Source organism: Bactrocera oleae, chromosome 4, assembly GCF_042242935.1.
Source record: "Bactrocera oleae isolate idBacOlea1 chromosome 4, idBacOlea1, whole genome shotgun sequence".
NCBI classification, from domain to species: domain Eukaryota; kingdom Metazoa; phylum Arthropoda; class Insecta; order Diptera; family Tephritidae; genus Bactrocera; species Bactrocera oleae.
The window spans coordinates 13310712-13322812 of NC_091538.1; the positions used below are offsets into that span (position 1 = coordinate 13310712).

The 12101-nt window shown below is 26.2% G+C and overlaps 1 protein-coding gene across 3 annotated transcripts in view; it reads right to left on the minus strand.

Moving 5' to 3' along the window:
• LOC106614488 (tol-Pal system protein TolA) overlaps nucleotides 1-11371 on the minus strand; it is a 43637-nt gene extending 32266 nt beyond the window's left edge. The window contains exons 1-2 of one of the 3 annotated variants that reach the window (XM_036375228.2): nucleotides 11201-11371; nucleotides 10953-11131 (exon numbers count right to left, since the gene is read on the minus strand). In XM_036375228.2, the coding sequence (XP_036231121.1) occupies nucleotides 10953-10971 (19 nt within the window). In that variant the 5' untranslated portion in view covers nucleotides 10972-11131; nucleotides 11201-11371. Of the gene's footprint in view, nucleotides 1-122; nucleotides 196-10952 lie in introns of those variants that run through there. The other 2 variants (XM_014230271.3, XM_070107799.1) reach the window with 2 other exon arrangements.
• Between the last annotated feature and the right edge of the window lie 730 nt (nucleotides 11372-12101).

Sequence of the window (12101 nt, forward strand, 5' to 3'; positions counted from 1 at the left end):
CTCTTCGTGTTAAATGCATGAATGCTTAGAACAAACTAGTTATGTGTGAAGAGAGTATAATTTTCAAAATGATTTCAAAGATAGATTAATGTTGAAGAAAGTGTGTTATAAAGGGTACTTACATTTCGAGCTGTCTGCGTGTTTGAAACATTTCAGCAGCGAAAAATTAAAGAAATTCATTTAATGTTATTTAGTTATTAGAAAGAAATTATTAGAAAGAGAATATCAGAAAGAGAATATTAAAGAAAGAGAGAGCATAAAGAGATTTTAAAAATTGTGAAGAATACTATGAATTCATGAGTACTCATGTGGTCAGATAAATGTCTCATTCAACAATTGGATGTATGAAAATCGCAACAAATTCGGTAGTTTTGTGTTAATTTGAAGCATTTCCTATAATATTTTTCTAGGTACATTTAAGTGACCGCAGGTGTAAATATATAGTTTTATATGAAATCAACTTGATGCATTATATCATAAACTACTAAAATCTTAATTATATCTTATACGCTTAAATTCTTTCAAAAAATCTTGCTATAATTTTAAGCTATAAAATTTATGGCAATGAGCGATATATCATTAATAAAAATATGGAAAACGTTTAAAGTGTAAGTAGTTTGGGCTTGAGATTTTTGATGGTTCTTTTTTTTTGCGACGATTTTTGCGACTGACGAACGGTTGTGGTTCTATAAAGGAGTATGTTGGTGTAAAATGGCAGTATAATATAATTTTAAAATATAAAACTAGAATATCAAAATTTTTATGATGCACTGCGTGTGTAGTGACGTGTTAAGAAATGTTTCAGCACTTAAGCTATTATAGCGTATCTATGAACTGATACGTGGCTTAGCTCTGTACGTGCAGTTTGTGCGTTGTACGTTTACTTGTGGAGGGCAGTGTACGTTTTATGAGCGTGTTTTTATGACAGTGAATTTTCTTCTTTTTTTTCTTTGATTTCACTACATTTCTTTTTGTATTTTATTCTATTAAAGAACAGCGTATACGTGTATTGTATGTGGTATATACATATTTTATAAAGTTGTTTGAATGTAATAAATGGTTAAATATTTAAGGAAATTAAAAATTAATGATATAACATACAATTCAATAAAAAATTTTTTGAATTAAAAAAATTTTTAAATCAAAAAATTGCTTTCATATTTTCTTATTAGCTAAAAAGTATTTTCTACATGAAACACAAAATTATAATTATTTTTTATTATTTTATAAACAACTATTTTCATATATTTAGTGAACATTTAATTAGCGCTGATAATAAAAATAAGTACTATCCTTATGAAGATTATTATTATAACAAAACATATTAAAAATTATTATATAATATCTTTATAACTGTTGTTTACTTATGCATTTATTTATTTACTTAATTTTTAATTTATTTATTTATTTATTAATTAATTATTATTTATTATTAATTTATTTAATTGATTATATATTTATTTAATAATAGTTTTTATCATTTTTTTTTTTTTTTGTTATAAAACATTACTTTATTAAATTAACAGATTTTAATAATTTTGTTACTTACATTATTAATTTCAAATTTTGTTATTTTTTTAGTTTTTGGGTAATGGAAATATTTTTTTTTATAGTGTTAATATAATATATATTCAATTGCCTTCAATATGAAAATTATTCTTACTTTTTTTTAATATATTTACAAGGCATTACAAATAAAAAATCGAAATATAAAAAAAATTGTGTTTTTCAATTTATTTTGAATTTTAATTTGCATCGATATTATGGTAATGGTTTTTTATAAAATTAAAAAAAAAAAAGTATATGCAAAATTACAAATTAAAAAATAAAAATTATATATTGTAATTTTTAATTTATTTTGCATTTTTAATTTGTAAAGGTATATTGATAATGATTTTTTTACAATTAAAAAAAATGTATATAAAAAATAAAAAATTAAAAAATAGCAATTATATAATTTTTAATTTAGTTTTAAATTTAAATTGTATGGGTATATTGGTTGATTATTGATTTTTTTATACAATTGATTTGTAGATATTTTTTATTTTTTAATTTTAATGATATGATTGTTTTCTTAGTATTTTTGATAACTTCACACATTGTTCTTATGATTTATTTACATTTTTAGTTACATTTTTTTGTAAATTTGTTTACTTGATATATTATTTGCTTAAGAAAATGACGATATAAAATATAAAAAAGTCTCTTTGTTGATTGAATTTATTTATTTAATATATAAATATATATACACTAAAAAACTAATTTATTATTTGAGTTTATAAATTTTTTTAATCTGTTAGGTAAAATATAATGTTGATATTTTATTTTTACTACTTCTGTACAAAAAAAAAATATTTGTATAATATAAAATTTTTTTATTTTTATTTGTTTTTTCATTTTCATTTTTTAGTATTTTCATTTTCATTTTTAAGTATTTTCTTTATAGATAATTTTATTTTAATCATTTAAAAAACTAGAAAAATTTTTTGGAATATAATTATTATATGTTTTTTTTTGTTTAATTTTTTTTTTTTTTTTAATTTAGTAATTATCTTTTCATAGAAAATTTTATTTTTAAATGGAAATAAATAAAATGGTGTTGTAATTGAACTAGTTTTTTTTTGTTCATTTACTTTTTATTTTTATTTTAAGTTTTTTTATAGAAAAATATATTTTTAAGCTTTTAAAAAATATAGTAAAACATTTTCCTCACTCAACAAGTTGTAAATTAATTATAAAAATTCATGGAATGCAAAACCCACTCATAGAAAAAACAGTTTTACATACAGAAGCGCTTACAGCATATATATTTATATATACATATATATAGGCACAATAAACAAACATAAATAAATTGATATTTCTCACACCGCAGCCACGAGCCACATTCAATTTACATACAATTGTTTCATAATTTCCAATTTTTTGATTTCAATTTCACAAGCAGAAATGCCACGCCCTAGACATTATATTACACATATACGTAAATTTATAAAAAACTGCAAATGTAATTTTTGCTGGTGAGCTTGGAAGTTATTATGCTGAGCATTTTCACTTTTTCCATTTTCTGCTAAAAATTTTAAAATTTTTCCAAAACGCTTTTGATATTTTTAATTTCTAATTTCACTTACACATAAATACATACAAACATTTTCGAGCATGCATGTTGGAATTTAGCAAAACAATTGTGGATGAACAATTACAAAAACAAAAATATGCTAAAACAATAACGCGTGCTAATTATTTGTGCGCAAAATGAATTTTCTACAAATGGATGCGTGTGCGGAATTTATAACAGCAAAAATTAATTTTATTTTCTGTAATAAAATTGGCAAGCAATTTAAAGAAAAAAATGTGATATACAAATATTTCTTTAAAAATATAATTTTTGTTAACTTTCACATATTTTTTTCTGTTCTCTTTTACTCAAACCCAACAAATAATTAAATATTATTGCTAATAATTTTTTGTTTAAAAAATTATACATATTAAATAGATACTTTATTTTTTGATAATTTTAGCTTTGAAATTTTATTTTCGCTGTATTTTATGCAATCTCAATAGATATGAAAATTGTATGAAAAAAAATTAAATTTTAAATACATATTTTACTTTTTAACTCGTGTTTAGGACAAATTTTTTTTCAAAAAGTTGTTCATATAAAAATTATTGCTTTACTTTATACATTTTCCACACACAAGCATACATTTTAAAAACACATCTAAAATTTCATTAAAATTTTACAATTTTGTGATTTCCATATGCGAGTCTCCACACTTGGACCATATTCCAAATTGCTCGAAATATGAAACAATATTTTAAATATTTTGGCCTTACACTCATTTTCAAAACCAACACACGAGCCCTCATACGCAAACAGTGCAAAGATCATACGTTGCTAAGCACGCGCAAACCTTGAAATTTATATATATATATATATACTTACAATAAATATTTATAAATATGTGTACTTATCTATAAATACACGTATCATTTATATTCCTCAGTGATTTTATTGCTTGGGTGTAGCGTAAAACTTGAAAACTTGTTGGGAAAATGCTGTTACTTTTAATATTGACTTTTTAGCGAAAAATATCAAAATATTAGTTTATGTGAACAACTAGTTACTGCATATATAGTTTTCTTTTATATAATTCATATAATCCTACATTATACGTTTTAAAATTGACTCATATATTTCTCTAAACCTTTTCTTATCTAATTCGTCGTCCGAGTAGGTTATGAACTGCGCTAAAAATGTGGCGTGAAACACGGCTAAATTCACAATTTATTTGATCGCAGTTTGTAACTTAATAAGATTCTGTTCAAATATTTGTAAATATTTTCTTACATAAGTACTCAGTAAGTAAGTATTCTAGGATTAACAAATATTTTCACAGAACCGCTAAGGCACTAACAGCAAGGAACTGGACCAATTAGACAGGGTATAGAAGAAAACTCAAAAAGAGAGCAACTGAAGATCAAACAGGCTTAAAGGTAAAATATAAACTATTAAGTCAGATATATTTGTGTGCTAACTAACTGATCGCCAATAGTCGATTCACTAAAAAAAAACTTCTAAAAAGATGTTTCTTTTGAAATTGCTAGCTCTTGTTAGAAAGAATTTTCCTATTACAGTTAGTGAAGAAACGACAAATACTAATTTTATTAGACAGAGAGTAATGCGAATATTATATAAATATGGTATTGTATAACCTGAACTTCATATGAGAAGACTTTTTCATCTTCTATTTGTCAAAACTCTGCCTCAGCTGTTTAAAGACTCTCTCTCTCTCACTCTGTTTTCTCTCGAACAAAACAGCATTTTACAGTTTTATTAATAGCCAAATTATAGCCGGTAATTTTTTTAGGTTAGATTGCATACCTTTAACGACATGCTACATTGTGTCAAAAAAAGTAAAATTTTTATGAACTCTGAAAATGGTGCTGAAAGAGACCCAACTGCGTTAAAATAATATTTTGAAATTTTAAATGGAAAAAATATTTTACTTGGTGGAGGAGATTATCAACTGGCAATGAAATACTACCAAAGGTAATCATAAAAGTGAGAGGAAAAATATTCATAACGTCTTTTTAAAGTGAGAACAAAAGGAAAAGTAAAAATTCACACAAGAGAGAGAGCAAAAAAATTCAAAAATTCTGAAGGCGAAGAATTGTTGTACATAAAACAAAACCCAGCATATATTTACTAGAATTTTGGTGTAAATTTGTTCTTTGTTTCTTTAGCAATTATTTTAAAGATCTACTAATCTCGCGCACTACATTTACTCGTGCCTTTAAATTCCTTTACATATCTAAGCTTAAAAGAACTACACGTACAAGAACACTTGGATGAAATAAAATTTTGAAATGCATTTAAAAATTGAAAAATTGCTTTCAAAGCGTCATTAATGCGCATTAAGTGCCTGCGGGTGTGGCAATCGGCATTGTACTGTATATGTACATATATGTATGTGTGCGAGTGTTTTTTGTACATAAACATACACTTAGCTACTAAAAAAAAAGGTTTTCATCTTGCGCTTTCTAACACAAGATCCATAAAAAGCAATTGAATAGCAATTTAAAAACCACAGGCAGACATGAGCACATGCACACAGATACATACATACACACACATACTACCGACATGCTTAAATACATACAGCCATAGATATTTATATTCCATGCAATAATACCGTCTACCAACTAGGGTCACATGCACCGAAGGCACTGTTTGTGGTCGCCGCATCGCTGTTGATGACAAAATTAAATAATTATTATTAATTCTAACATCACTCAATTGAGAACGTGGCCACTCGCTGGCGAAAGAGCACACGAGTTGTATTTTTAATGCGATTAAATTGAATTGTGACAATAAGCCGGCACTGTCATGATACCACAGCGTAATTTATTACACAAGAGTATGGAATTGTTCGACTAACGGCGTTCCGAAAGCTAGAGAATAAGATACTTATATTAACGAGAGAAGAGTAGATAAAAATTAATATTGTTCAAAACCACAGAGTAGGGTGCATACAACCCTGTATCTAACTCACTACGTGTGGAAGTATTATAGCTGGAGTCTGAACAGAGATATTATAACGAACTTTCGTTGGAAATTGGCCCATTATTATATGAAAAACGTATTTCTATTAAAGTTTCAAAATCCATGCCCATGTTTTATATCCTCCAGAAAATATAGATTTTTAAAATGCTAAAGTTAGTTTTTGTTGTATGAACCTCCTCACTCCTTACAAAACAAAAAACAAAATACTTTTTTGGAGGGGTAATAAAGACTGCATAGAGATGACATATCATAGGATTTATATATAATATACATGTATGTTATATAAGTTTACAGCCAATAATGCTGAAGTAAACAGACAATGAATGCCGGCGCTTTTCTAGGAGATATATTTGGGCAATCCCTTTAGCCTTATCAACATGAAGTCAAAAGATTCTAATATTCAAATAAGAAAATTCAAAGCTCTTCGAATTTATGGTAATGCAACCTCGGACAGTCAGTTTAGACACTCGATGTAAAAAACTGGAACCAGACTATGAGAGATTGTGAAATGTGAGCAAAAAAAAAGACTTGCGAGTAGTAACAATTGGCCTTAGTCTTCCCTAAGCGAGTTCTTACGAACAACTAACATCCTTACGAAACTATTATACTAAATAACAAGGAATTTTAGTATTCCTAGACTCTCTTCAAGACTCTTATTTACAACAGCAACAACAGCAAATATATTTTTATTCTTTGAAAACCAAAAATTTTGAAACCAAAATTAGCTACTTTGCACTTTCTTTTGTTGTAGAGTCTTGAATTTTTCTTAAAACTGTCTTACACTATTCAATATCACATTACAAAAATATCAATTACAAATTCACTATTCACATTCAACAACAACAACAATACCTTTTTTCTAAATTTTAAAAGTAATAGTTCTCGAATATTTCGAATGTGCCGTCATCTACGTTTATTTGTATTTTGTTGTTGTTTTACATTGTCCCCACAGCTGTCTTACAAAGTTAGAATTCTTTTAAATTCGATTTATTGTTGTTGTTGTTGTTTAAAATATTTTCTTGTACTGTTTTATAGCTTCTAACAACAACAGCAAAATATTATTATATAAGAACTATGAATTCATAAAAATAAGATTTAAACATATATATTTTTGGTGTTGTTTTTTAAAATCTTTTCAAAGTGATATTCAGCAACAGCAATATAAATATTTTTATAAACAAATAAGAATACATAAAAATAAGATTTGTGTGAACTGCCTTACGCCATTCAACAACAACCACAACTAAATATTTACTTTTATTAAAAAGCAGAATTCGTTAAAATTCGATTTATGTATACCCTTTTTATTTTGTTGTTGTGTTTTACATTTTTTTCCAACTTTCTTGTAGCAATGAACAACAACAACATTAACAAAAAAAAAATTTTTTATTAGAAAATAAGCGTTCATAAAATTGAGATTTATTTCAGTTTTTATTATGTAGTTGTTGTTCCAAATTTTTTTCACGGCTTTTTCACAACATTCAACAGCAACAATAATACTTTTTTTTATTAAAAAAAAGAATTTATAGAAATGAGAAGTATCAATGCCGTCATAATCGCTTTTATTGCGATTATCATATTATTTTTGTTGTTGTTGATTTTTTTCTCAAACTGTCTTACACCATTTATTACTCATACGAACTGCGGATCTCATTGAACATTCTCGTTTTATAGCTTGTTAGCATATTAACTTTATATTTCCATTTACTTTATACTAAATTTTTTCTACGTTTTTGTTATTGTTGTAACACCGTAAACCAATGAAGTCATACAATATAATATAACACACAAACAAACAACATACCAGCAAACAACAACCACAGCAACGGAAGTAGGCAAAATAATATTGCTACCGCTCTATTCGCCAGCTAGGAGGGGGCAGGGTTAAACGGCAGCTAATTCCACACTCATACACATACATATATACATATATAGCTATAAAGTACCATTATATACTATATATCTGTATATTTGTTGTTGTTGTTACTAAGCAGTTTGCTACCAATGATGACATAATACAATAAAGAATATGAGCGAAGCACGTCGTCTCCGGCGAAGTGAAATCAACTCCATGTCACGAAGGCGAGTGAAAGAGGAGTTGTGAGAGTGTGTGTGTGAGTGCCAATGAAAGTGTTGGCTGATGGCGCATCCTTGAAGCGGGCAAATAAAGTGGAACGTACAAAAACAACAAAAAACAAACAACAAAAACAAACAGCATTGAGTCGCAAAAGTAGCGAATTGCGGAAAATAACAACAACAACTCAACGTAAAAGAAGAAAACCCCACAAAAAACAACAAAAATGAAAGTGTGGCAAAAAAATTGTAAAGTGCAAGAAAAATGTGCAATGCGCCACATAACAAGGATTAAATGCAGCCTGGTGAGGTGCAGCATACACACACACACAAAACAAAATTTTTTCTAATATTTTTTTCAAGTTTTGCTACACACGCTTTCTTTGGCCATCAATTAGCCTTTCGCCAACAACTCTCCCACACCGGCCACCCTTCCACTTTTTTGTCGGTGTGTGGTGTGCCTGTATTAATGTGTCAAATACAAATTGACCGCGCCTGGTTGGCAACATGTTTCTTGTTGTATGTTGCTACTGCGTCCATATAATTGCATATTTCTCTCTCAATGTTTGTGTGTGTGTGCACGCCTTGTCTGATTTGTTTATATTAGTAAAAGTCCAAATCAACACGGTTGGGCAAAATTGTTGATGTTGTTATTGTTGTTGAAATGGATATGTTATACTGGCATGTGTGAGATGTTGCAGGTGATGATGGTGATGTTGCTGTTGGCCAATGCCTGTGTTCGATGACTAATGCATTTCGTAATATGCGTGCATACATTGTATATACATTTGTATGTATGTATGTATATTAAAATGTAAGTATGTATGTAAGGTGTAGGTGCTTGTATGTATATCCATAAATAATAAGCAATGTGTTTTTAAACTCAATTTGTGCAAACAAATTCTTGCTGTTTATAGAATTGGGAGACCTAATTATTCGTGTGAAAACAACTGAATATATTTTCAATACAAAAAAATATTAAAATGCATGAAAATTACTATAATTAAAAATTATACTCCTAATAAAATATTTATTTAGAATTAATTACGTATGCGAAACTTTTTTTATACATAAAAAAAATATTTTTTAATATATAGAAAAAAATGGTTTAACTGGTTCTTAAAATAATTACAGTTTTTGTTTATACTTTAGCAGAAATATGTATTTAAAAAAAATTTGACATTTTTTTAAATAAATATTTATTGTTTTAAATAATTTTTTAAAACATTTATTATTTCATATAATACTTATTTTTATTATATTATATAATATTTATTATAAAAAAATTATTTAAAAAAAAAAAACAAAAAAAACATTTTTTTCCAAATTTTCCTTCTATTCCATTTATTTAAAATAAATTGAATAATATTTTCAATTAAATATATTATAAACTTTTTTTATTCAAAAATAAAGTAACTAGTACGCAAAATTGCTTTTAAAATATTTTTTTTTATACTTTCAAGGTAAACAAAAAAATTTTTATTATAACATTTGATATTAGAATAGAATAATAAAAATACATTTTTTTAATTTTAGCACATTAAAATATAAATTTTGTTATTGTTAAAAAAAATTATTTATGTTAATTTATTAACATAGTAATTTATCTTTCAATTTCAAAAATATTTTATATATTATTTATCAAAATTAATGTTTATTATTTTTCAAAAATGGTTCATATAAATTTTTATAAATTGTATTATTATTAAGTTAAATTTATCGTTACTCAAAATAAAAAAATAAATTTTTAATATATTTTATATTTTTTTTATTTTAGTTGAGAAGAAAACAAATTTTTTAAATTGTGAAATTTAATATTGATTTATAAAAGTGTATGTGTTCGTAGTTGCTTTTAATAAACTTAACTTAATTTTTTAAATATTTGTTTTCTTATTATTTCAAAAAAAATTAGTTTCTTATTGTAACTCATATTATTTTTTCGGATAGTTATTATGATAACTATACATATTATATAATTTGTTATTTACATATTTATTATTATTAAATTTTTGTTTGTTTTATTTTTTAACTTTTACACTATTAAACATAAGACAAGATAATAAATAATTTAAATTCGCTGAAAGCCATATAATATTTTTAGTTGTGTGTTTTAAGTGCCAACATTTATTTGGAAAATATTATTTTATTTAGTATACTAATTATTAGAAATAAAAATATTATTATGGCTGTTATGATTATTATTTTCTAATATTTTTATTATTATATATTTTTCATACATATATTTAATTTAAATTGTTTACTATTATTGAAACAAGTTCACATTTATAAAAATTTTAATTTTCTTTTTTATTTTAATTTTTTTTTTTTTATTCTAATTAATTTCAATTTTATTTTACCAAAAAATTTGTATAATATTATAATTTTTTTTTAATGCATTTCACAATTTATTTGGTAAGTGAATTTTATTATATTATATACTTTTTTATATATAGGATATTATAATATATATATATAATATATTTAACTTTTTCTACAAATATTATAATTAATAATTTTTCTTAATACACACATGAATATTTTGTATTAATTTTTTTTTTTGCTGAAATTTTTGTTTTTTGATTAATTCCTCTCAATTTCATTTCATTGCAAAAATGCCCAATTTCAACAAAAAATATCGTAAAACACTTTAAAGCATGCACTTTGATTTATATTTTTACTAACTATTAGAACAAAAAAAAACAAAGTAGCCTCACTTTGCAATTTCAACGAATGTTACGCCTTAACTGCCTTAATTTAAAAATATTTTTACAAAAAAATATATATATTATTCATTTAACTATTCGCACATTACCTGTGAATGAGCTGAACATCTTGTTGTTGTTTTTGTTGTTGCGGCTGCAGTTAAAATTTCACAAAAATGCAAAAATATGTCTCGCTTTGATTTGCGCTGTTTCGCTTGCTAAAAATTCGTCGCAATTTATTGTGTGGGCGGTCTAGTTATATGGGCGTTCTTGTTTGTTTTTGTTGTTGCTGCAAAAGGAAATTGACTTTCCAAACACACGAATTTCGCAATATTTTAAATATGTAAAATAAATTTACCACACAAATATGCGTTTTAAAGAAAAGTGCACTTCTTTCGTTTTTTAATAAATTTTTCAAAATATTTGTTTTTGCTTTTATTTTACTTGAAATTTTCTCAACACGGGTATTCAATCGACACGTACTACGTTTGCAATTGCGTCCAGAGCCGTTGGCAGCATAAACACGATTGAAGACAATCGCTGGCTGTTGAAGAAGTTGCTGCTGCTGCTGTTGGTGCTGCCGACGCCACTGCCGCTGTGTATTGTTGACGGCAAAAGCAAAGGCAATAAAATAAGAACAGCAACAAACACAGCATGTGCACATTAATCAGAAAATACCAACAGCAAATATGTGCGTGTGTATGTATGTATGCATGAGTAGATATATGTATGTATGTGTGTGCCAAAGTGTTTTTGTAGGCAACCCAAGTGCCCACCACCAGCCACAGCGGCAGCCAGACGCTCGCTCGTGGTTTTTCGTTGCGGCGACTGCGTGCATTTTGTTGCTGTATCGGCATCTTTCGGATTAGCTTGTTGTTTTTGTAGTTAATATACTTGTATTTTATAATAAATTTGCTTTTGCGCATTGACTTTTATTTGTTGTGGAACGCATTGGCTTTGACGTCTCCAAAAAGCTGTCGTTCCCGATTTGTTTGTTGCTAAGCTATGCGTGCTTGGCAACTTTGTATTTGAATCACGTAGTGGTAACATACTAGCAACATGTTGCTGGGTTCCTAATATATGTATCATCTATACTCATCTAAATATTTTTATGTACAGGACGCATGAATATTGGTCAGAGGTTCAAAGAAATCCAGAAACGGTGCAAATTTAGGGCAGCAGTAAACTTTAGATACCGTTGTACAATTCTCACAATAAAATATTTCGAAATAAATATGCAATTGTGATTTAAAATTTTC